General features: G+C 56.7%; 2 protein-coding genes across 3 annotated transcripts in view; one reads left to right on the top strand and one right to left on the bottom strand.

Moving 5' to 3' along the window:
* PHB1 (prohibitin 1) overlaps nucleotides 1-26,351 on the top strand; it is a 264,555-nt gene that overhangs the window by 163,646 nt on the left and 74,558 nt on the right. The gene's annotated exons all lie outside the window — the stretch shown is intronic.
* Nucleotides 1,207-21,003, bottom strand: NGFR (nerve growth factor receptor). The gene is made up of 6 exons (XM_060133402.1): nucleotides 20,830-21,003; nucleotides 13,405-13,546; nucleotides 9,748-10,107; nucleotides 5,941-6,193; nucleotides 4,120-4,280; nucleotides 1,207-3,443 (listed from the first exon to the last, which is right to left on the bottom strand). The coding sequence occupies exons 1-6, from the start codon at nucleotides 20,893-20,895 to the stop codon at nucleotides 3,142-3,144; spliced, it is 1,284 nt and encodes a 427-aa protein (XP_059989385.1). The 5' UTR covers nucleotides 20,896-21,003; the 3' UTR covers nucleotides 1,207-3,141.

Below are 26,351 nucleotides of genomic sequence, written 5' to 3' on the forward strand. Positions count from 1 at the left end.
GGTTGGGGCCCCCACTCACCCCTAGCATGGCACTGCACACCATACAGGGGCTGTCTGCTGCCACCCCCTCAAGGACATAAGATCGTGGAAGACAGGAGTTTGTGTCTCCTTATTCCCACAGGCAGCGTCCAGCTCTCCCCCACCTAATTAGAGGCATTTCCCCCATGAGAATGGGGGCTCTTCTAGGATAGGAATTGAGCCTCCCCCACCAGATTAGAGGTATCTTCAAGTCTGGGGCTGTGTCTCCCCCATTAGGTGGGAGGCTTCCTCAAGACGGTCTGTCTCCCCCATCACACTGGGGGTTACCCAAGACCCAGGATCATTTCCTATACCGGCTCTAAATCACTGCCCCCTCCCCGCCACCTTCCTCACAACCCTCACAGCCTGGGGGTGGGAGATGGAAGACAGCTTCCCTCCACCTCATGCCTAACTCTTGGCTGGGGCCCGGCTGGCCCCTCCCAGGATCCCAAGATCAGGAAGGCTTGTTTGCTGTTCTTTCTGGGAAAGCAAGCCTCCCGTGGCATTCCCTAGCAACCACGAGTCAGGCCCATCAGAGGACCTGGCCAAGCCACCAGCAGAGGCCGAGCAGCTCGGACCAGCTGCCAGGCCAGCCTGGGAGAGGGACACAGACCCGGGGCCTGGAACCCTGCAGCTCCCAGACCAGGCAGGGCTCAAAGCCAGGCTGGTAGGAGCTGGGGTTGGGACCTGCCTGGGAGAGCCACAAGGGAGGGGCCTGCCCAACTCCAGGCCGGACCAGCCAGGCTCCCGCCAGGCCATCTGGAGCCAGACCTTGTGTGTGTGCTTGTGTGCTGGGGGGTGGTGTGCCTCCCAAGCCGTGTGGGTGGCTGCGAGCCGTGGGGTTGTGACCTGGCCCTCCCAGCAAGCCTCTGGCTCCCCTGTGGTCAGTTTCACTTCTGACATCTGGTCAAGTTCACAGCTGGCCAGCTTCCTGCATGGCCGTTTTTACTTTCCCTCTCCAAAGTCTGGCGGCAAGGGCCCCCACTCCCTCTCTATCCCATTTAAATTAACTCCATGGTGACACATGTGAATTTGCTGGATTTCTGTTAAAACTTCCCCATTGTGTGTGGGGAAAATAGGACAGGAACTCACTGAGTTGGAAATTATACCCGGGTCCCTGCCCCACACACATAACCCCCCACCAACTCAAACCACGTGTATTTTCAGAAAACCTCTGCACGATTTTCCTTTCTTTGCTATTTAATGTTCATCATTTATGTTTTATGTGTAGGTTTCAGGAGGGCCCAAGAAATGATTACACAGGATGCAAGGGGCAGGTGACAGGGAGGGTGACAAGGAGCCTGGAGTTCACAGCCCCCAGCTGGCGGGGGGAGGGGGCAAAAGGGTTCCACCTCAGCCCAAAGGGAGGCAGGAGGGGCCGCAGAACCAAACACATGCTGAAACATACGTGCAACCTCCGACCCCCTCCCCCACTGCTGGGGAGGAAAAGAAATACCTCAGACTCTGTCCCACTCCCCACATTCACAGGTGAGGGGCCAGCAGGTGAGTTTCCTCCTCCCATCACAGATTCAGGTCAAAGAAATACCATCTACGTACAACGTTCCCAGTGCCTTACACAGGGCTGAGAGACCCCTGGGCTGGGGAGGGGGTGGCTGTCCGTGCACATCCTGGTCAGGGCTCGTTCATGCTAAATAGACGGGGGCGGGGCACACTCATTCCAACATCAAGCAAAACAGAACAGGCCAGGAGGGGCTCCATGGCCCCTTTCCGGTACCAAGCTAGGGAAAAAACCGTCCTTTGTAGGGTTCTCTAAACTTGGGAGAGACCCTCTATGGGCCACAGTCTAACTCAATTTCTTCTTGCTGCATTCCCACGCTGGTCCACTTGTCTTCATTGCAGCCTCCAGGGCCCAGCCAAACCCGTGCTTGCAGGGAAGGGGTGGAACGGGGGAGCATTCCTCCACGTGCAGGCCCTTGGAAGGCAGGCGCCAGCCCAAGCCTCAGCCGTCCTTGGCCTGCCAAACCCGGGGGCGAGGGAAGACAGCGAGTAGAGTTCAATTCCCTTCAATGCTTCTCTGGCAGCTGCCCCAGGAGGATCCGGCCACAGCCCAAGAGGAAGAACTCTTGGAGAGAAGCGAGATTTCTCATCCTGTGTGTGTGTGTGCCTGTAAATCTGTGTTGCAGGTGGGGTTCCTCAGTCCCCCAGGGCTGACTCCAGGGGAAGATGCTGCCTATACTGGCTCTGGGTCTGTGCTGGGATGGTGGGTACCTACAGATGAGCCACACCACGGATGCCACACTGACATGCCTGAGGGGACAGGCAGAGGGAAGCAGCACCCCTTGCCACAAACCCCAAACCTGACTGGGGTCAGGATGGATCAATGGGCCAGGCCTTGGGTGACGCGTCCCCTCTCCACAGGGGCTGGACAGGCCTGGAGATGGTGAAGGGCAGACTGGGTTTGGCTTCGAGACATTTCCCAGAGGGTCGCCTGGCCCCCCACTCCCTGCAAACCTGAGGCCTGCACCCCTCGTTTCGGGAGACAGCCCATCTTTGGCCTCCCATTTCTGGGTGGCTTTGGGCAAATCACTGCCTCTCTCTGGGCCTCACTCTGCTGTTCGTAAAATGAGGGGGATGGACTAGATTTCAAGCCCCTCTTCAGCTCTATCAAACCTCTGATCCTCTTCCTATTAGGCCAGAGGGGAGGGGGGAGGGGGATGAGGGAGATTGAGGCCACGAAGGTGCTCCCTCGTTCCCCAAGATCACAGTGTAGAGCCCGTGGCTCTGGTTCCTCAGTCTCTCCCTCTGAGTCTCTGGGACCCCGTCACGCCCTCAACACCATCCCTGGTGCCAGCCCCCCATATATGACAACCTGCTAAGGTGGGAGGGGCTGGCCCCCCTAGAAGTGGGGGGAGAAGGCGGCAGGAGGCCTGAGATGGCGACAGGGCAGGGCAGGGTGGGAGAGGCGGCAGGGGCACTTCTGGCGCTGGAGAGGGAGTGTGATCGGAAGCGATGGGGCCACACAGGAGAGTGACAGGGCTGTGGTTTGGGGGCCCGGGCTCCGAGGCCCTGCCCAGAGGCGCGCAGCTCTGACGCTGGCCTGTGGGGTTGGCTGGAACATCAGTCTTCGGAGTGTGGGGGCAGGGCAGGGGCTCCCGGGCCGGCTCACACCGGGGACGTGGTCGTGGACTCGCTGCACAGGCTCTCCACAATGTCGGCTCTCTGGATGCGGCGCAGGGCGGCCAGGAGGGTGTCAAGTGTGGCGCTGTCCTGGGCGGCCCAGCTGGCCAGCAGGGCGCGGACCGGGCAGGCCTCCTGGGTGAAGGAGTCTATGTGCTCAGGCTGGTAACCCAGCTCACCGGCCAGATGCCGCCAGGTGTCCCCCGCAGAGCCACTGAGCAGCTTCTCCACCTCCTCCCGCTTGGCCAGCGGCAGGCTGCTGTAGAGGCCTCCGTCACCCTTGAGGGCTGCCAAGAACCCAGGGGGAGTCAGGCGCTACCCGCTGGACACCCTTTCCCCCACCGTGGGAGTGGGGGCCTGGAGTAAGACCCAAGAAGGGCTGAGGCATTTCTCCTCCCGATCTGGGGAGGACCCGAGGGTCTAGAAGCAGAGGGATGCCCGAGATGCAGTCCTGGATGTGGGCAGGGCTGTGGAGGCACCTGGGGGATGCTGACTCACCCACAGCTCCAGAACCATCCCTACAACCTAACCTCCCTGCCCACTAACCCCCTCCCACCCCCAGCAATTAATCAAGGCTCAGGAGACAGGACTTCTGGCCTCAGACTCAACTGCAGCAAGTGTACTGGAGCTGGGCTATGGGCCACCGATTAGGGGACATAATTAACTACTTGTTCCCCAGAAGTCCTGGCCAGGAGGCTAACTGCAGCCACTTTGGGGAGTGATTAGCCCTGGGGGACAATTAGCTGGATGAGTCTAGATGCTCCGATTTGTCAAAGCTTCCGTTTCCCAAGTCATCCCCACCGGAAAGGGCCTCTCCTACCCATGCCCTCCGCCCGCCTCTCCCATCCTTCCACACAGCAGCCCGCAGCCAGCCCCTCTGCAGTCCCTCCTATAGCCTAAGCTTAACCACCCCTGTTCTCCCTGCCTCGCCCCCCCGGCCCGCCGCCCGGCCCCACTGCTTACCCTGGCCTGCAGCTGTCTGTGTGTGGGACTGCTGGTCATGCAGGCTCTGGCTGTCCACAGAGATGCCGCTGTCGCTGTGCAGTTTTTCTCCCTCGGGTGGGGGCGTCTGGTTCACGGGCCGGCTGTTGGCTCCTTGCTTGTTCTGTTTGCAGCTGTTCCACCTGGAACCAGAGGACAGCCCCAGTCACGGGGCTGAGGGGCGCATGGGCCACGCCGCGAAGGTATCTGTGCTCTGGTGTGTGGGTGCCGGGAGCCCAGGGGGTGTCCTTCTGTAACCCCGCGCGCCACGGGAGGCTCTCCTTCCTCTACCTATCTGCCCCTGGCCCACACCGGAAACGCCGTGAGGGCAGAGAGGCACCCAGGGCTTGGTGTGTGCGGCCGGTGTTCAGTAAATGTCCATGGGATGAATGGTGCACAAATAAATGCCTTCCTGGAGCTCCACTTTGCCCAGTCTACCCTTCTAAAGTACTCCCACGTGTGTGCAGGGGTATGTACACGGATTCCCTCTGCTATTATAAGCAATAAGAAAAAATGAAAAACAAAGCAAATGGCCATCGATAGGAGACTGGTTAAATAAATTATGATCCGCCCGTATTACTGAACGAGCAATTATAAATAATCAGATTATCTATATGCTCTGAGGAAAGCTCTCCCGAGGGAGATTAAGTGAAAGAGTAAGATGTAGAATATGTATAATGTGATCATTGATGTGATCATTGATGCTTTAAAAAAAAACAAAAACTGGGCTTCCCTGGTGGCGCAGTTGTTGAGAGTCCGTCTACTGTTGCAGGGGACACGGGTTCGTGCCCCAGTCCGGGAAGATCCCACATGCTGCGGAGCGGCTGGGCCCGTGAGCCATGGCCGCTGAGCCTGCGCGTCCGGAGTCTGTGCTTTGCAGCGGGAGAAGCCACAACAGTGAGCAGCCCACGTACCGCAAAAAAAAAAAAAAAAAAAAAAAAAAAACCTGCACGTGTATGTATAGGTTTTCCACACATGTGTTTATAAATGCGTAGAAAATGGCTGGAAGGGATCCATTCCAGATTCCCAGGAGGACAGGGGTAGGATTTGGGGAGATAAAAGGAGGCTTTACTACTTTTTGCTTTACAAGACATTGGTCTTCTTTGCATTTTCCCCAATAAGCACGTTATTACTTTGATGATTTTTTTTTTAAGAATGGAAAATGCACTTAAACATTTAAAACGCTTCCCAGGACTTATCCACATCCCGCATTTCTGGCTATGGGCGCCATCAGACCCCATGTGTGACGTGGGAAGGAAGAGATACACGCACACGTACACACAGGTAATGGGGTTCAGAGAATGAGGACACAAGCTGCTGGTAAAGGAAGCTCTGTGTGCAGGGAGGCAGGTGGGGCAGCAGAATGGGGGCGGGGAGGTGCTCGCACCAGGACAGGACAGGGACGATCCCCTTCCGTACCTCCTGTTGACCTGCCACACCCTGGAGTGGGGAAGCTGATGGTAAGTGAGGATGAGCTTGGTGTGGGGTTGAGTTAAAAGCGCGTGTGCAGGGCTTCCCTGGTGGCGCAGTGGTTGAGAGTCCGCCTGCCGATGCGGGGGACGCGGGTTCGTGCCCCGGTCCGGGAAGATCCCACATGCCGCGGAGCGGCTGGGCGCGTGAGCCATGGCCGCTGAGCCTGCGCGTCCGGAGCCTGTGCTCCGCCACGGGAGAGGCCACAACAGTGAGAGGAGCGCGTACCGCAAAAAAAAAAAAAAAAAGTGTGTGCGTTTTCAGGTCATGGTCGCAGCAAAGCCCTCCTTGAGGGTAAAGATCTGGCTCCCTGGCTCCCGCTCCCCCTCTCACCTCTTGAAGGCGATATAGGCCACGAGGCCCACAACCACAGCAGCCAGGATGGAGCAGTAGACAGGGATGAGGTTGTCGGTGGTACCTCGGGTCACCACGGGCTGGGAGCTGCCCATCACTGTGGTCGCCACATCTGACACCGTGCTGGTTACGAGGTCTTGATCCGGAGGTACCTCAGGCTCCTGGGTGCCGGGGTCTGTGCTGTCTGAGCCCTCCGGGGGCGTGGCCCGTGTAATCCAACGGCCAGGGATCTCTGGGAGAAAGGGCTACAGGAGTGAGGGCCCACTCCCCCCGCCCCCTCCTATGCTCTGACCCTCAGAGCTTCTCCCCCAGCCCCCTCCTTGCCCCAGATGCTTGTATGTCCAGCGGCTACACACAGGAGAGAGGGCTGGGATTGGGTGTATGATGTCACGATGGTGGAGAAGAGCAAGGGCCTAAGAATCGGGAGCGCTGGGTCCCCTTCGGCTCTGCCACTGACTTGCTGTGTGACTCTGGACCAGTCCCTTCAACTCTCAGGGCTTCAACTTCCCCATGAATGGGGATACGAAAAGAGACGGTCTTTAAGTTCCCTTCCATCTTGGGTATAACTGTGATCCTAGAATTCTACTCTGCCTACCCTGGGTACCCAAAAACCCAGCATGGAGGTAAACACACAAAGAAGAGAGTGGGCCCTAGGACGCCTCCAGCTGGAATCAGGCTAGGGAAATGTGTAATTTCTCTGGCCACAGGTTGCCCCAGTGGCGCCAGTCACCCCTGTCCTAAAGAAGGATGAGGGTAATCAGGTCCGGCAGAGGGGTACCTTCCCCGGCACCGGCCCCTGAGAATTGGCATCCAGCCTCCTTTCTAGTCTCTGGTGTCCTGGCTCTAGGCTCGGGCAGGGTGGGGAGGTGCCCAGCTGGCTTGCTTCCCTCTAGCTGGTCCGTGGATAGTGGCTAGCCTCTATTTCCTGCCCTGCGTGGCCCCCACCCCGTCTGATCTTGCCACCCAGAGATGACAGTGTCAGATAGCCCAAACCCAACTTGGGAAGGTCGAGAACTGCTGGTGGAGAGAGGGCCCACAGAGCAGGCACTGCCACTGCCTCAGGGGAGGGAGACTGCCCTGCCACCCGCCTAGGTTCTCTCATGCCAGCTGGGCACTGCCAGCCTCCCTGGCAGGGGACCCAGCAGCCCCTGGCACAAGTGGGTGGGATTTTCCATTCTGCCACCCAGCCGGGGGCAGTACCTGGGGTTGTGGACTCTGGACGACCTGGGGGTACCTGTCTGGGCAAAGTTGCCTACCCCTTCCTTCCTCGCTTCCCACGCCTGGAGCAGGGAGGGAAAGCAGACAGGACAAGCTGATGGGGTGAAGGGCAGGCACTTTGCTCCCCAGCTCTGCCTCACCTAGCCCCCAGTTTGCCCACCCAAGCTGGAGTCGAAACTGCCCACCGGTTTCCTAGGCCTCCTTGGCTCAAGGCAAAGATGCTTCAAAGGCCCCCATTTTCAGCACATTCTGAGGAGTAAGGTCCCCACATGTGAATCTGGAATCCATCTGGTTGGCATTTGGGAGGGGGCTGCCATCTGCTGCCCTATCCCACCCCTCCCCCATCTCAGTCCTGGGAAGGAAGGCGTGGAAGAGGTGGGGCAGGGAGTGGAGGAAACACAGCCCTCCTTCTGGCAGCCCCAGACAAGGCGCTGGCCCGGGGAGGGTCTTCTCTTGCCCGGCTAGGGGACTGGGCCAGCTGGAGGGGCAGCCTGAGCCCCGAGGCTAAGGGTACAGCTCTGCTCAGCTGACCCGAACCCAGAGGCTGAAGGCATGGCTGGGTGGAGGGTCACTGAAATCAGGCATCACAGAGATTTGAGAGCAGTGGGGAAAAGCCAGGCTGAAGTCGGCGCCTTCCAGGGCGCTTTCTCCTCGTCCCTCCGATCCTCCGCCCTGTTTGGGGGTGGGGATGAGATCCAGATGTGGCTGTGTCCACTAGCATTCCAACCCACTAAGCCCTGGCAGGTCCTGACAGCCGTTTCCAGAATGGGAGCTGTCAGACTTGGGGGTGGAAAGAGGGCCCAGGTTACTCCTCCTAAATCCAATTTCTTTTGCTTGGGGAGGGGGGCAGGTTCTGCCCCCAGGGTGGGTGAGTCACCATGTTGACACCGGAAGTGTTTATGCAAGGAAGTACCCTGCAGTGGAGGGGAGGGGGGCAACCAAGCCACCACAAATCAAATTCCATTTCCTGAAATGTTCCCTCTGCCCTGGAGCTGACATTTACCCCTTCAGAGGCTAGAGGGTGAGGGGAAGAGGGGCAGGGATAAACGCACCCCTTCAGGGTGGCTGGGAAAGTAGAGTGGTATCTGGAAGGAATGTGTGAACGCCAAGAGGCAGAGCCCACCCCTCCCCCAGCCAGCACCTTTCTTTGCTCTAACCGCACCCCTAAGTCCCCCCCACTAGCTGGTGCCGACTTGCCCACAGAAGCGTGCCACCCACCTGCCTGCTGCAGGCGCTGAAACTCCCTCCCTCCTCTGCCCTGCGCCTGACGCTACCTGCCTGTCTCCTGGCCCAGGGCAGTGGCCACCGGAACCACCACGTTCTGCACCCCACTTCTCCACCCTGACCCCACATCCCAATGGAGCAAGCTTCACACACACGCCTGGCCTCAGCCCCGCTTAACGGCCCTTTGCGCCCTGAGCTCCCTGCGCCAGAGATCACAGGATGTGGAAGGCTGGCGTGCGTGTGTCAGACTGCAGGCTCCCCACGGCAGGGGATCTATCTCTCCCATCCAACTGGGGGCTGACTGAAGGCAGAGGCTGTGCTGCCCCCACCAGAATGGGGGGATCTCTTGGGAACTAAGTGCTGGCACTGCGTCTCCCTCATCAGACTGGGGCAAAGGCTGTCTCTGTCCCGTCCAACTTAGGGCTCCTGAAGGAGGCACTGCGTTGCCTGCTCAGAGTGAGAGCACCCTGAGGGTTAGGCCCCAAGGGGAAACAGCTGAACGGGGGATAGAAAGTAAAGGCATTGTCAATCTCTCCCCCAAGATGGATGTCACCAACCAGGGACCAAAACGGTTCTGCCCTGACTGCCACAGTGCTTCCTCCTCCCATCCCAGGAACTGCCCCTTCTGGCTAAGGAGGGCACACCCAGCTCCCATCCACCCAGGAAGCTGAGGGCCCTCCATGTGCACCTGCCTCATCCTCGGGCTCACAAGCCCCAGGCTTGCTGTTCCGCCTCTATCTGTCCCAAAGCCCCTGTCCGCACGACCTCCTTAGTGTTCCCTGGGTCTAACTTCGTCCTTGACTAAACTGTACCAGTGACTGCTGACCCCTCCCCCACAAGTTGAAGTGAGCCAGCCCCCAGCCCAAACCCACAGCAACAGTGGAAACCGCGTGCAGCGAGGAAACTGAGGTCCAGAAACTGAAGTGACCTCCTTGACGTCGCTCAGATAGTAAGTGACAGGGCAGACTCCATCCCAGGTCCCAGAGCCATAAACCACTATGGGCCTCAGAGACAAAAGATCCCAACTCCTGAGGGTCCTCAGACCCCCTTCTCCAGTGCAGAGAGTCTGCCTCAAGGATCAGACGTGTCCTATCTGTCCTATTCGTGCCGCTCATCTACCACCCGTCCAATTCCCAGCCGGCAGCCACAGATTAACAAAGCCCTGGGAAATGAGTGTGGCCTGGGAGGATGAGGATGGCGTAACAAACAGCCCCAAAGGGTAAACAGTGGATAGGGTCCATTGGTGGGAAGGATCGGGAGGGTGTCCACTGGCCCCGCAGGCCACGGCAGGCCCTTGCGGACCCCGGGGCGCCCCCCACCCCCACCCCCACCCCCGACGCTCACCCTCGCACTCGGCGTCGGCCCAGCGCGTGCACTCGCGCAGCTGGCGCTCCGTGTCCTCACACACCGTGCAGGGCAGGCACGGGTCCACGTGGTTGGCCTCGTCGGAGTACGTGCCGTCGGGGCACTCCTCGCACACGGTGTTCTGCTTGTCCTGGCATGAGAACACGAGCCCCGAGCCCGCCTCGCACACGCGGCACGCCTCGCAGTGGCCCGTCGTCTCGTCCTGGTAGTAGCCGTAGGCGCAGCGGCACACGGCGTCGTCGGCCTCCACGCAGGGCGCCGACATGCTCTGCAGCCCCACGCACTCGGTGCACGGTTTACACGGCTCCGTGGCGCTCACCACGTCCGAGAAGGTCACGCCTGAGGACAGACGGACGTGCGGGGGGAGCCGCGCCCCGCGTCTAGCCGCTTGCCCCGGGGGCACTTGGGACGCAGGGGCTGGAGGTCTTCCCGCCCCATCCCGGGACACCCTCGTTCTACCTCGCCCCCTCACTGACTCCCCCGCTTTTCCCTCTGGGCCCGGATCCCCGGTGTGTGAAAGCTGGTGGCACCCGACTGGGAAGGGGGAAGGGGGCCAGGAGCCCGGTGCTCCAGGCCCCGGAAGCGTTGGCGCTGAGGTTTCAGGGGGTAACCCAGCTGGTGCCAGTAAATTTCTTGGCGGATTCTCTTAGAGAGTTCCCAGCATGATTAAGGAATAATCTGAGAGTGGTTCCCATCCAGCCCTCCGCACAGGCCAGAGTTAAGCTGTGAACCCAGCCCGGGCAGAGCCGGCCTTCACCAGGCAGGCTCCCACCTCAGCTGCCCTCCCACGCCTCTCTGCACAGGTGGGGGCTCAGGTGTGGCCTGAATGGGAGTGACTAGGGATAGACAACAGAATTTCCCACCCATGGCGCCACCCCAGCTGCTGAAGGGCTTGGCTCTAGAGGGCAGGGATGGGACTCCTGGCAAGAAAGGTACTGCAGGAGGGATTGAAGCTAGAAGGAAGGGAGGACTTGCATATATCGTCCTCTGCTCTTTCAAAGGACATGAAGGGAAGATTTCCAAGCTCACTCTTGATTTCACGCTCTCTTAATGGATGTGAGCTCCAGAATAAGGGGAGGGATGCCAGGGTCCTCTCCGCCTTGTGCAAAGAGTGGGGAAGGCACAGAGCCAGATCTTCTTCACCCCTTCCAGCCCAGGGTGGAGAACTCCATGCCAAACTGAATCCAAGAGGCTGTATCCTTGCTCCCACGGCAGGAAGAGCACAGATTTAGAACCTGAGAACTGGGGAGGGAGGATTGCTCAGAATGTGGAAACGGGTAGAGAGATTGGGATCCCCGTGGACGGAAATCGAAGCTCGCTGTGGGGGTCCTATCTTAACTTTCTTTAATGCCATCAAGAGACAAGATGGAGCACAGGGTCATTATCTTGGAGGTTGGGGTTGGAACTGCAGAAGCAAAGAAGGAAAAAGCAGAGAAGTAAAAGGGGCAGCAGTTGCGGGGGAAGAGAAGAAAAGACAGAGATGGGCCTGGAGGAAGACTTCAGTTTCAAGTCAGTTCTGGCAGAGGGACTCCTGTGTTTCTCTTCCTGGGCATCAGGCAGATCTGGATTCGAAACCTGCTTCCATCACTTTATTAGCTGTGTGACTCTCGGTGTTTTACTTAACCTCTCTGAGCTTTTTTCTTTCTCTGAAAAACAGGGAATAATGTCTCCACTCACAGGGTTGTGATGAGGAATAAGTGAAATTCCTCAGTAGCACGTGACACACAGCAGGGATCCTGTAAAGGTTGGGCCCCCTGGGGTGGGCAATGATCAATTCAATGAACTTCAGTAGCAGGGATATTAGTCAGACATCAGACAGGACTTCCAAACCAAAACAGCCAAGGCAGGAGGTCCAATTTATACCAGAGGCTCCTATCTGGGTGGCATGTGGCAGCAGGGGTGGGTCTAGTCACGTGGGAGGGGAAGGGGAGGGCCCTGACCATGGGAAAATACAGAAAATTAGCAGCAAACTCCTGGGAGAGGGTTTTGGGGGGGGGGTGGGAAAAATGTGGTCTTTTTTGGGCAGAGAATGAAGGCAGGAGCTTAATGGGTTTCCTTGCGGAAACGTTTTGAGGATAGAGGGAAAGTCCACTGGGGTCTCCATCCCATAAAGCGGACTTGTAAAGGCAGCCTGTTAACCCAGCTGGGGTGCGGGGAGGGGGGTGAGGGGGAAGGGGGGAAAGGGAGGGGAGCAGAGGGTGGAAGTGGGAGGGAGTATTCCGAGCTGGTCTCTGCTCCTGTCTCCCCTCCCCTTCCCCGGAGATGCCCTCTCTCAGCCTCTTCTATCCCACCGCTTGTTTTGACAGAAGGGACTGGGGTCCCATCCTGGGAGACTTTGGGTCCAAAGAGAAGAGGCCCTGGGCGGAGTCTAGGAAATAAGAGAGGCAAACGTGGGAGGTTCCAGGGTAGCTGATGGTTGGCCAACCCTGCCCTGGGATGGAAAGAAACCCTGTTAGGCCAGGACCAGGGAGGCGGCCAGATGGCAAGGTAGCAAAGGCATTATGGGATGTCCAGCCTCCCTACCTGGCATCCCTCTGCTGGGGGATGGAGTTACAGGATCCACTAGTACAGAAGTAGGACAACAGAGTGTTTGGGACACCAAGGAGTTGGGGCTGCCTGCAGGACAGATGGGCTGTGTGCAGTGAGGTGCCTCGAGGTAGCGGTGGTGGCAGCGAGGCATTCAAAGGTAAGACAGGCTGGCGGGGGCGTTCAGAGTTCCCAGTTCCTGTAGCCTTGTCCCCAACATGATTAAAGAACAATCTGGGTAGAACTCCCACTGGCCCTCCAGGTGGGCATTGAGTGCCAGGTAGAAGGCAAGATCTAACTGTCAACAGGAAAGGTTTCCAGGCAGAGTCAGGAAAAGGGCCCATGGCCTGAAAGCAACAGAAGGGGCGGAGTGAATCCAGCAGAGGTGAGACTCCTGGGTCAAGCGCAAAGAATTTCAGACCCCAGACCTGCCATCTTCCTGCCTCCCTCCTCCAGCACCTCTGGAAGATGGGGTTCTCTGCCCTCCCCAAGGAAATCCCAGGTAGGAATGGCCATAGCGCCCCTCCCCCCTCTCGCACCCGACATCACCCCCCAGTAAGGACATCCCTGTGGTGCTCCAACTGCCGTCCCTGCTGCCTGGGGAAAGCTCTGCTCCCTCTGTCAGAGCTGGAGAACAGTTGGCCCCGGGGGGAGGGTTAGCCACGCCCTCCCAGGATCCCCCAAGGTCAGTGTCCAGGGCAGCCAGGATTTGACCCTCCTCCCCTCCCCACAAACGCACCAAGGGTAAGTGGCAGCCATCGATTTTGCAGTGCAGATGATATTTTTAGCTGGTTTTAGCATCAGCTACTCCTCCCTCCTGGCCACACTCTTCTACCAGGCCTCTCTACTTGGGGGCTGGGAAGGGGCACAGCCTGGGGATCCCCCATCTGGTCCCCCTCCTCCCTCTGCATACTTCCCTCATCCATTCTGAGCTTCCCCTCTCTGCCTCCTATGCTGGGTCAGACCCACTTCTGGCACCCATACGGTTGTGGGCAGGAGTCCCTGCCAGGGCGCAGAGCACTTGGAAGGCCTCTACTGGGCATGCCCTCCAGCCCCCTTGCCCCCGCTTCCATTCCGCTCCCCTCCCCCCACCGGACACCCTATACTCACTGTCCAGGCAGGGCTCACACACGGTCTGGTTGGCTCCGCAAGGCTGGGCCACGCCCTCGCCCAGGTTGCAGGCTTTGCAACACTCACCGCTGCGGGTGTACAGGCCCGTGGGGCACACCTCCTTGGCACCTCCAAGGGACACCTGGGTGGAGGAAGACCAGAAGGTCAGACTGACAAGGGAAAGGGGACAGGGTGGACTCCGAGGGAGCAAACACCCCCTCCTGCAGCCTTCTATTGGAACCACCTGGGCTGGGATGAGCTCACCAGGGAGGCATTTGCCACTTGAAAGCTGATGGGGAAGAAAGGCAGAGCGGGAGAGCAGGGCCCTGCAGGCTGCTAGGGGTGTGAGATCAGAGCTTCAGATGCTGGCCTTCTGCAAAGTTCATCTTGGGGTTACAGTAACTCCTGGAATCCCAAGGATACACCATGTGGGGAAGGCAACCTGAGGCCCAGCAGAGGGCCTTTGGGCAGCAGTCAGGAACCAGCAGGCAGGTTGCAGCGTACACAGGGCTCCCAACCAAGGGGGCAACTAGAAGCTGAAATCTAGCCCAAATGCCGCTTGCTAAGCTGCACATCTCCAGGGATGCGTCTACCCAGAGGGGAGTCTTTTTCTATCAAAGTCTAGCAGGGCTCTACTCCTCACCCTTAATCCTACCATTCCACATATTAAGTATCAAATGGGAGGTGTCCAAGAACAGAAGCAGGCGGGTGGGACGTTGGGTTCAAATCCTGGTTCTGCTCTGGGAGTTCTGACCTTCTCGGCTTTCCCGCTCTGAGTCTTCATCTCTCTAGACCGATAGAGATGGAGACAGCTCAGGGCCAAAGCAAATGACCAGCCGGTCATCGAGAGTCTGGCGCCAAGACAGGAGAAAAGTACGCCTGTTACCAATATGAGAAAGTGGCTGCTCTCACCACCCAGCAACCCCGCTCCCCCAGGGTTTGATTTCCGGCCACCAGCCCTCCCCTCTCCCTGAGCCCCATGCAGCCAGTGGGAACAACACTGCAAACAGGGGAAAGGAGAGTCAGAGTCCCGCCGCCGAGGCATCTTTGCTCATGGATGGAATGATTTAGCACCAGATTCCCTAGAGGGAGGGGTTGCTGGCAGATTGCTTTATATTTCTGTTCCTTAAAAAAAATCTTAATGTCTAATAAAACTCCAAAGCCTGTTTCCCTGGCTCCAGACCGTGTAGCTCCCATTTGATGCTCAGAGGAAGTATGGTTTCTTGGATCATGGGACTAGAGAGGAGCTGTAAAGGTCATTTTGGGCATTTCTCTGCTTCCATGTTGGCCAGATCATGGCCCAAAACACTCCTTTCCCTTCAGTCCTTTCTAATATCCTGAGGTCTCAGTAGGGTTTGGTGGAGGCAGGGGGATGGACAGGTTGGATCAGTCTAGGAGGCAGCCTATGGTCCTCAAGAAACCGGTGGGGAGGGTGCAGGCAGCAAAGGAGGGGAACCTTGGGTGTTGCCACCATCTCCTCCCAGGTGGCAGGAACACAGTGCTGGGAACATCTGTAGACCAGAAGCCTAGGGGCGGGGGGTAGTCCCAGATACAGGCTTTCCCCCAGGAGGTGAGCAAGGTTCCAGAAAGGTCTGTTCAGATTTCTTTTCATCCTTCAGGGCTCTGCTTAAATGTCACTTCATCAGGGAAGTGGTCCTGTGGCCCAGCCCCTCCCTGATCTGACAAATCAGGCAGAGTTGCCCTGTCACATGTCCCCCCTGTTCACTCTTCTTGTCTGGTCTGACACTCTACAGAGTCCCCCACTGGACTCTCAGGTCACTGAAGGCAGGGACCGTGGTCACCTCAGTGCCTGAGACGGTACCTGACACGTATTAGGGACCCAACATGTATACTTATGGAATTTAAGAACATAATACGATATGGCCTCAATTAACTAGAACTCCAGGGCCTGACTTTCTGGATACCTGAGTTTCTGGAAAGTCATGGCTTTGCTGTTCTTCTCACCTAATGTTTTTCACTTTAACCACGGGGGCTGCACCTTCCTCTGTCTCTGGAACGTACCTTCACGGTTTCCCCATGACTCAGGGACTCAATATTTACATCCGTGAGTATTCTGGGAAGCAATGCAGCGGAGCCCTGTGTTCTTTATCCCAAATTACCACACCTTTGTCAAGAGAGTTCTCCTGTCAGCTTTTCTTATAGTTTTTTCTGCCTCCTCCCTTCCTGTTAAAGTATCAGTTTTCAGTTCTTCCTGCTGCCAGTGTGACCTGAGCGGCCCTCCCCAGTCTTATTTATTAGGTCTAATTGAATTTTAGAAAGTGTGTAACTAGCCCTGGGAGGAAGGAGAATAAAGTGAGTGTAAGGAGTATGGGAACCAGGAGGGGGCCGTTCTCAGAGTAAAAAGTCTACCTTCCTCCTCAGCAGCCTTCATTGCTCTGAATCCTGGTTCACAGCTTAGAGCTGGGTGACCTGGGACAGGTTTTGAATTTCTCTGTGCCTCAGTTTCTTCATCATTAGGTAACCATGACAGTACCTGCCTCAGAGAGTTGCGGGAGGCATTAAATAAATGAGTGTTTATTCACTTTGGGACCCCTCTTTTCTCTTTTCCAAGGTCTTCTGTGGCTTTTGGCTGTGTTCCAGTTAGTTGAGGTCAGTAGAGACCTGGGCTCCAGATAACTGAGGCAATCTGACTGTGGCAGTTGTGGGCAGAGTGGGAGCCTCGCGCAAGCCCCTCTTCTCAAAGCCTGCTCTCTCTGGTGCAGCCTGTGGTCCTCTCTCTTCTCCAAAGTCTTGCACTTGGGAGTCCAGGCCACATAATTAGTAACCATGTGTTTCCTGTGCTTGTTTTGTTTTCTATTTCAAAACATTCCAGATCTGCCACTTAGTAGTATGCTACTTGGGGTAAATTCTCAATCTCTCTAAGCCTCAGTTTTCCCACCTAAAACGTTGGGTTGGTGATACCTACTGTCCAGGTTTCTGTGAAAATTAAAAGAAATAATTTATGCAAATCTGTCTGATGCATAGTTGGATTTCAATAAATGTTGGGTATCAAAGAAGTATCTTTTTTTTTTTTAAAGAAGATGTTGGGGGTAGGAGTTTATTAATTAATTTATTTATTTCTGCTGTGTTGGGTCTTCGTTTCTGTGCGAGGGCTTTCTCTAGTTGTGGCAAGCGGGCCCAGCTGCTCCACGGCATGTGGGATCCTCCCAGACCAGGGCTCGAACCCGCGTCCCCTGCATTAGCAGGCAGATTCTCAACCACTTCGCCACCAGGGAAGCCCCAAAGAAGTGTCTTGTCTTTGGGAGAGTGAGCTGGTGAGCCGGGGGGTAGGTAGTGGCAGAGGAGAGGTGAGCCATCCCCAAACAGGGGAAACCATCTCAGAGTAGGCAGGATAGAAATGAAGAGAGACCCACCAAGAAGCGTCTGAAGAGGGTATGGGGACCAAAGGAGGATGGAGAACTGCTAACTAATTCAACTACTGACTGAGCACTAAACTAAGAGTTTCCAATGAGACATCGTCCCTGACTCCTGAGATGAGCCACAGTCCCATGAGGGAGAGGAAATATCACCCCGAACAACTGCTCCAGAAGCCGAGGAGGAAAGACTTGAGGGATTGCCTTCATCCCCTGTCTGACAGCTGTGGAAACTGAGGCCCACAGAGGTCACTCTGCTAAGCGGCCTGATACACCAATCTGGCCACAGCCTCTATGGGTCCAAGGCCAGGCAATCTTGGGAAGCAGGGAGGGATGACTAGGATTCAGGCTAATTGCTCCAAAATGATCAACTTATCAAAATGATAGGCACATTTGCCTGAAAGTTATACTTATTACACTTATTCCATGGTTTAGAATGTTTGCAATTTTTTGGGGGGAGGTTGCCATATCCAGGCTTTCTAGAAACTAAGGTGGAAATATCCTTCGGTTAATTGACTTTTTTTAAAAATAAATTTATTTATGTATTTATGTATTTAATTTACTTTTGGCTGCATTGGGTCTTCATTGTTGCACGCAGGCTTTTCTCTAGTTGCGGCAAGTGGGGGCAGCTCTTCGTTGTGGTGCGCGGGCTTACTGCTGTGGCTTCTCTTGTTGCAGAGCATGGGCTCTAGTCACACGGGCTTCAGTAGTTGTGGCAGGCGGGCTCAGTAGTTGTGGCTCGCGGGCTCTAGAGCGCAGGCAGTAGTTGGGGCGCACGGGCTTAGTTGCTCCGCGGCATGTGGGATCTTCACGGACCAGGGCTCAAACCCGTATCTCCTGCATTGGCAGGCGGATTCTTAACCACTGCACCACCAGGGAAGTCCTGAATTGACTTTTAATAATTAAATTTTAAAAACTGGACAAAACAGAAAATACACCAAAATAGTTGAGAGAATTTGAAACTATAGGAAGGCTTCAGTGTGATGAGTCCTATCCATTCACAACAGCTTCAGCAAAAGGTTCCTTAGGTGAATGGAGCCATTGGCCACCATCATGGGGTTGGCGAGTTTTCAAATATGCAAAGGGTCTTTTGAGACCCATGCAAGCCCTGGGGAGGCACTGGCACATGTCCCCCCTCCTTTAGATGGGGTGGATTTGGGGTCGGAGACAAGAGCTAATTACTGAGGAGGAGGATGCATAAAGACTTTGAAAGGGGGCAGGGGTCTGAGAGGGGGGTGAAGAGGCTCAGTTATAAATTTGTGGTGCCAGGAGCATAGGACACGATGTAACCTCCAGGTCTAGTGGTGGTTCAAGGCCACGTGTCCTTCCGTGATCTGGAAGGTTGGGCGGGGGTATGCCTGGCATAAGGAGGAAAGAGTAAACTCCAAGCCAAGCATCCTGGGTTCCAACAAGGGCGCCACCATAGTAACTGGGGGAGCTTGGTTTCGTGCCTGAAGATTAGGGAGATTCAGCTCCCTCAACTGTCAAATGGGAATAACTAGATTTACTCTGCTGGGGCCTTATGCGGATTAAATAACACAAGCGAAATTACCCAGGGCAGTGCGTGGCACACGGTAGGCACTCAACCAGTTTTATTATTCCCGCTTCCCCACCCCGCACCCCCAGGGAAGAATCTAGGCGCGGGAACGGGATCAGACTGGTACAGCAAGGCGGGGACCCCTTCCCTCCCGGCGTCGCCTCCCCCACCCGGCCGCTCCCGTCCTCGCATTTGCTGCCCTCGCTGCATCCCTATTAGGCGCATTAGCCAGCCCGGCGGCTCCGGTTACAGACGTCTGAATGACAGAGTGCCTCCATTACCGGCGTGGCCCGCCAGCCGACCCGCCGGGACGCGCTCTGGTTTCAGCACTCTCGCCGCGGCCCAGGAAGAAACTCGGACCGCTGCGGTGCGCAGCGCCAGCCCATAGACAGCAGCCCCGCGGCAAGGCGGAGGCGACAGCCGCAGGGGCTGCAGGCGACAGATTCTGCGCTGGGTCCACCTTCCCGAGCCCCCAGGCCCTCCACCCCCAGATCCCCTCCTTCCTCGCCTTTTCTTTATTCGGGGGACACTCTCCAGCCCAGATCCGGAGCCCATGCCCTCGCCCCTCCAGGATCCTCACAACTGGCCGCCCCAGTCCCCCCTCCACCCCCCCCCCCGCCCCAGACGAGATGCATCTCTAACCCGCGGCGTTAGTCAGCAAACGTGCCCGCAGTCACTCCCAAATCTCCGGACGAAGCCAGAGGTACTGCTATCCCACGGAAACCAGGCTGAGCTTCGGGGATGGGCTAGTGCTCGGAAGGGGTCTCTGCCCATCCCAGCCCCCATATTCCGCCGGCCTGACTCTGGGGCTGGTGTCACGCCCGCTTGCCGCCGAGACACGCAGCTCTTATCCCGAGCTGGATCGCCGGGCTGCCCCTTAAGAGGTACGGGGAGTACTGAGCTGGGAATCAGGTGAGGGGCAGTCTAGCTAGGATTCTGTCTCAACTCGCTTGTGGGATCTTGACCAATTGGTTTAATCTCCCAGAGCCTCAGTCTCCTTGTCTGTAATGGGGATTTGGGGGCGCAATGCTCAGATGAGAGATGAAGATGGCAGGGAGAGTGAGGACACCTCCTCCATTGCCAAACCTTCCAGGGCACTCCCTTCATGGCCACACAACGGGTCACATCTCCTGAATGTCTTGTCAGAACTACCGGGCGGATTTCGATGCTTACGAGGACCCACAGTCCTTTGCCGAGACAGAATCCGAGGCGCCTGAGCGCCTCCGTCTTGTTCGGTGCCCGGCGTCCTTCATCGAAAGCTGGGCGGGGCGCGGGCGGAATCCCGACCCGCCTGGGCGCGGAAACGGAGCCAATCATCAGCGCGGCGCTCGGGCCGCTTAACTGGGGGTCTGGGTGGCGGGTGCGGCGCGCAGCCCCAGTCGCGCGGGGAGCTGCGATCGTTCAGCCCTCGCGCCGCAGCGCCCCCTGCGGGTTGCCTTCGCCTGCGCGACCCCCGGCTGCGCGCTGCCGGGACCGTCCCCACTTTGCGCGTCCCGCCCCTCTGCACCCCGAGAAGTGGTGGCGGCGAGAACCCGTCGGACGACGCTTGCTCCGTCCCATCCGGTCCGTGGCTTTGCTTCAAACCGCGAGAATAAGTGCGTAGGAGAAGCCCACTAGCCGCGGGGGAACCCGGGAAGCGGGTTCGCCCCGGCGAAGTGGGCACTCCCTTCCCAGCCTCGGACCCCAAGCCGCAATTCCCCGACCCCGCTAGGCCGCGAGAAAGAGCGCGCGACACGCGCGGGAAGCAGCTGTGCTTCAGCTCTCTCTTCTCGTCCTACTGTCTCTTGGCGGACAGGTCGGGGTCCGCTCTCCCTTCTCCGTCCCTTCATTTTGCTTCCATCTCTCTACCTCCCTCGCCGTCGTCCCTCTTCTGCCGTCCCTAACCCACTTCTCTCTCTTCAACAGAGCCCCCCTCCACGAACCTCCCCCTCCCACGCCCCTCCCCCCCCATTGTCTGGCCGGTCCTCATTGTCCGATGCCCGGTCCCCTTTGCCTCCAGTCCCTCCATCCTCCTCTTACATTGTTCCATCCCCTCGTCCCCCGTTCCCCACCCCAACCACACTCTCTCCTCACTTCTCTAGTTCCCGTCCCATTCCTCCTGCTTCTTTAGCCTGGGTTCCGTCCCACGACCCTCCAGAAATCAAGATGCTCAGGGGGAAAGTCGCCTCGAGCTCCCAGCATTCAAGCGCCCTCTTCCGAAGAACCCAGGCATCCGAGAGCCCCACGACTCCCTCCTGAGAGACCCCTCCACACACACACACCCATGGTACATGAGGACCCGCATAGGTGCGCCCCTCTTGTCCGCATCTCCACCCTGAATCTCAGGGTCGCCTCTTCGTTCTGAGAACCTTAGGCGCTCCTCCGTGGATACTGGCATCGGCGCTCCTCTCCCGCCATCCACCCCCAGCATCTGGGATCCCAACGCTCTTTTCTCTTTTCCCTCGGGAAAACCTGAACTCCTTGGGGTCCCGGTCCCGGGATAAGGGAGCGGGCTCCCCTCCGGCTAGCACTCACCCCCAGGAGCAGCAGCAGCAGCAGGCGCGGCCCGTCCATGGCGCAGCCGGCAGCACCTGCCCCCATCGCCCGCCTCCCGCGGCAGCGCTCGGCTTCCAGTTCAGCCCTCTCAGCGGACACACACGGCTGCGCTGCGCTGCGCTGCGCTCCAGCGTCCGGCCCGCAGACCTGGCGGAGGCTAGGCTCCCTCTGGATGCTAGCGGGAGGTGCTGGGAGAAGCCAGTGCGTCGGCCCCGCCTCCTCCCCGCCCAGCCCGCCCACCCCCCGGAACCGCACCCGCCCTCCCCGCAGTCTCCGGGAGGGGAGAGGAGGGAAGGGAGAGCGTACGGGGAAACGCTCCCGCACGTCCCGGCCCTCAAAGCCTATCCCCCACCCCGCCCCGCTACCCCGCGCCCGGGCCGCGCTATTGCGCGTCCGTCCCGCATGCTGTGGGCTCGAGTCGTCCCCACTGCGGCTCCCTTGGGCTGCGGCCCCTCTCACGGTTCACTCTCTTGCCCATCTTCTCCTGCCTCCGGCTTCAGCTTCTTCCCCGGTGCCCCGCTCCCTACCCAGCTTTTATCAGCAATAATGCCCACTGCCCGCCCGCCTTTCATCTCCTGGTCTATACCCCACCTCTTCCTCTGCCCCAGTGGGGGCTTCTCTCTCTGCAGAGGCCTAGGGGAAGGGGAGGGGAGGGGTAGTAGGTGGCCTGACCCCGACCGCACGCAGCGGGGACGTTCAAGGTGGAGACATCATTTGAATTCTCAAAAGGTGGGTTTGAGGGGGTTGCAGGTGTGCACACACACACAAAGGAATACACACACTCCCAAGCTCACATATATATGTGCTCATGCATTCACCTATGCCCACACCATCCTCACGCAGTCCTGTAGACCCGTGCATTCTACACCTGCCTGTGCACCTCCATATATGCACACTCATCGCCCATGTGCTCATGACATTCAGACCTATGTACTCACCTACACATTCACACATACATGTGTATGTGTGCAGTCACCTCCTCGCAAGCCCTCACATGTACAGTCTCTCACACAGTGCACACACACATTCATGAACACACACACACACTCATATGCACACACAGATGTATCCTCAACAATTGGCCTTCACTAGATTGTGTTTCCATTAGCTGATGAGCTCCCTGCAGGCAGGGACGATGGTTTCTTATCTGAATGCGTGGTACACAGTAGGTGTTCAATAAAGGTCTGTAGAAGGGAATAAATGTAAAATTGGTTGGATGGACTCACATTCATGAACCTGTCCATGTACTATGTAGGCATCTCCAGGACCACACTCACCAATGCCCTAGAAACCTTGGCTGGTCCAAATCATAGGCCCTGGCAGCCCAGAGAGCACGCCACCAGTCTTTCGGTGGGAAGCTTTTCCACCTCCACCTTGATGCTCGCTGCCTGCCTGTCCCCACCCTTTCCTGGTTCCCAGACAGGAAAGCCTTGGAGCACAGAGCTTTGGGGTGGGGGGTGGGGGGCAAGTCTACAAAGCCCATCCCCTCACCCTGATCTTGGCCAGGTGTGGACCTCAATTTCGAACTGAAGATAAACTGAGGGTATAACTGTAGATACCCTCCCACCTTACGGGAAGAAGAGGGAGAGTAAGACACTTGTGAAGAGCTTACTGCTGGTAGGTGATTTCCCAGATCAGCTGAGCTAATTCATCCATTCATGGGGGAAAGACTCTGTCTGCCCTGTGAATTTCTTTCCTGTGTAACCAACGAAGTCCAGTGGATATCCCAGAAAGGACAGGTAGACATCACTGTGGCCTTGACCATGAGCGTGAATTAGCCACCTCCTTGACTGGGCATAAGAGGCCAGGCAGCTAGCCCCTCTTCAGAAATCCCTGAGGATTCCCTCCTCCCAGACAGGGATTGCCTCTAAGCTGTCTCCTCCTGCAGCTTTTAGAGCCCTGCCTTGCCTCTCAGCTGAATTCATGGAAGGCAGGAAGGGGCAACATTAGTACTAAAAGCAGTGTTGAGCTGCTTACTACCAAGGGTATCGACATTATGGCATTAATTTAAATACTCTTTGTTATTAATTTATGATCCCAGTTACTATTATTGCTAAGGTTATGCAGCTCAACACAATTTAATATGACCCACGCCACCATGGCTGGGCCTGGGTTATTAATAATTTCCGTGGTCTTGATCATTTAAGCCTTACTCCAACAATTACAAACAGCAATTGTTACTATTATTATTACAGTATTTCTATGATTAAGCCCCAGCACAAGACCACGATGTAATGCTGAGTGCTGGTGGGGAGGCAGCTGTGAATTGTACAGAGAAAAGAGCACTGAACTGAGAGTCAGACAGGCCTGGCCACAAATTCCTACACCTCCCACCCCACTCCACCCCCACATCAATTACTCCTGCATGGTCTGAGGTTACGTCATCTTTCTCAGCCTCAGTTTCCTCATCTATAAAATGGGAATTAAAAAAAATTCTATCTTGAACGGCAAATAAAGTTCATCAAAGAAGAGACTCAATCCCCTTCATTCAACATGTATTTATTGAGCACCTACTATAGGCCACACCCTGTTCTGGGCACTGGGGATACAGCAGTGAACAACAGCAGCTGCCTTTATGGAGCTGATGTTCTAGCTTGTTAGTGATTTGATATGAAGGGTTATTTTATAATGTGCCATTAGATAGATGGCATGGCTGTGATCAGAGTGCTCCTTTGCTGGGACCACCACCATCACAATCTCCACCATCGTCACCATCACAGCCACCTATACCAGAACCAGCACCACCATGACCACCATCACCACAACACCAGCATCACTACAAGAAGCACCACAGCTACCACTGCCATCACTATTGCTCCCCCAATCATCCCCATCACTATCACGATTGCCACACCATCATCACCACCATCACCATCACCACCACAGCTGCCAGGGCCATGGCCGCCACCACTTACCTTTTGACATCTGCACCACAAGCAGCAGGGATTCCTGTTCCTAATGAGCGCTGAATACTCGGGTCCATCCCTCTTCCTTGGAACATTACTGGAGGCTCTGTGACGCCACTGCCTGCCTGACCCTAACTCCCTAATTGTCATGATTCCTGGCCACAGACATGAGTATCCTTCAGAAGTTTCTCTCTGACCCAGCTCCCTTTCCCTTAGTCCTCAGCACTTGCAGCCACACTGTGGGAGGGGGCATGGGGAGAGGGCTTTGAGGAGCTGGCCAGCAAGTAGGACCAGCCAGGCAGCACCAAGGGGGCAGCAGTTTTCATTGGAGGGTTCCCCAGAACCATCTCCCGTAACAGAACTGCCTGTATAAAGGGCCCCTCCCCCCACCACACACACACCAAGTCCTCCTGGACCTAAGAGGGACCCTAAGATGAAAAGGTGGAGAATCTCAGTGCAGATCTACATGAAGCTGGGAGTGGTAGTGGTGGGTCAGACTGCATCTTCAGGAATTGAAGTGGGAGGGGTTTGCCCCTCCCCTCTTCATCTCACCATCCCTCCATCTCCCTGCCCCTCCAGGACGGCAAGCTCTTAACACACACTCCCAGTCCTTCCTTTCCACTGGGACCCCTCACCTCGGGCACCTGCAGGACATTGCTCACAGCTCCCTGTGCCTCTGGCCAGCAGCCCCTGGGGAGCCAGCCTGCAGCCCCAACTTACTTCCAAGCAGAAATGTGGGTGCAGACAATGAGAACTCACATTTATTGAGATGTCCTGTGAGCCAGGAGATCCACACAATTATCTCCCTTAATCCCCACTGCAATCTCATGACAGAGGTGCTGGGTTCACCATACACAGATGAAGAGACTAAAGCTTGAAGAGGTTAAGCCACTGGCTCAAGGACCCCCAGAAGGAGGCAGTAGTGCCATAAGTGGCCCTCCAAAGCCACACGTCTCAATGTTAATCTCCCATGTCCCAGCCACTCCTCCCCTCCAGCGCAGCCCCTCCAGCCTTCACTCCAGTGAGTTCGGGAGATAGAACCTTCATCTCAGAGGGGCTGCACTCGGCCCTTCCATACAACTGCTCAGATACCCTCTCCTGACACACATTCACAGAATCTGGGTTTTGGCCGGGGTAGGATGGGCTGAGGCAAGCCAGGGGATGATCTCCGTCTTTTGATTGAAGACGTGATTTCCAAGCTCTTCTAGCGAGCACGCACTTTTCCTGCTTTGGGAAAATCACCTCCCCTATCCCTCAGTTCCAGTTCCAACCAGAGAAGCAGTGAAGGGAGATGGACAAGAAGAGAACAATTCCTGAGGGCGAGGGGGAAAAGGAGGTGCCAGGCCTCCCCCAGCTGCATCCCATCTGCCCCAGGCAGGCGGCCAGGCAAGGTAAGTGAAACCCACCTGCCCCCATTAAGAGCTAGCTCAGTGGCTTTGAAGCGTGATGCGGTGATTACCTCTAAGCTGACTCCTTCTGGGCTGCAAGGGAGACCTGGCCAGTAAGGGAGCAGGGTCGGGGCTGGGGACTGGTTTGGGATCAGCCCAGTTGGATTCTAGAACTGCATCAGTAGTGAGAGGAGTGAGAGGAATTAATCAATTTTGGAGACCAGTTAGATTAACTGGAGCATCAAAGTGGGCCAGTTCCACGGTGCCCTCCCCCACTGTCTGCTCCAGCCTCAGAGGCTGGTACTCCCTTCCTGCCTCCACCCTGTCCTTCAAGGGGCCCCATCTGATGCACATTACTCAGCTTCTCTCACCTCTGAGCCCTTCTGTGGGTTATGCCCCCATGAGAGTTGCCTTCTCTCTTCCTTCAAGATAACTGTAGAGTTGGTCAAAGTCTTCCATTTTCCCATCTGCAGTCTTTCCTTCAAAGGCCACCCTCCCTCCCACATGTCCTGGTCTGTACCCATACCTCTTGTCAAAAGATTCATCAAACATAGGCAGTAGGGACTTTTTTTTTTTTTTTTAGCTGTGTCGGGTCTTCGTTGCTGCGCACGGGCTTTCTCTAGTTGTGGTGTACAGGGGCTACTCTTAGTTGCGGTGCGCAGGCTTCTCATTGCGGTGGCTTCTCTTGTTGTGGAGCACGAGCTCTAGGCGCATGGGCTTCAGTAGTTGTGGCTCACGGGCTCTAGAGCACAGGCTCAGTAGTTGTGGCACACGGGATTAGTTGCTCTGCGACATGTGGGATCTTCCCAGACCAGGGATCGAACCCCTGTCCCCTGCATTGGCAGGCGGATTCTTAACCACTGCGCCACCAGGAAAGTCCAGGCAGTAGGGACTTAATTTCCCCAGACTTTGTGTCTTGGAGGAGAGGTGCCCAGAGAAGGCAATGCTATACCCAAGTGCCTGAATGGAGAGAGTCCCAGGCTTTGTGGTAAGGGCCTGGGGGAGAGTTTGGGTATCCCGTGCCTCAGGGCAGCCACCTTCCCTGCTGACTTGGGGGCCTCCCCTCTCTCCAGCCTCTTCCTTCACCTCCGTGGCACATTTCCCCTCAAGTACCCAGCCTTTAGGAAATTCCTCTGGACCCTCCACTTTGATCCTTCACAGCCCTGAAGGATTGCAGAGTTGCCCTGTAGTTCTGAAGGATTCAATC

The sequence above is a fragment of the Lagenorhynchus albirostris genome, chromosome 20 (assembly GCF_949774975.1).
Source record: "Lagenorhynchus albirostris chromosome 20, mLagAlb1.1, whole genome shotgun sequence".
Taxonomy (NCBI): domain Eukaryota; kingdom Metazoa; phylum Chordata; class Mammalia; order Artiodactyla; family Delphinidae; genus Lagenorhynchus; species Lagenorhynchus albirostris.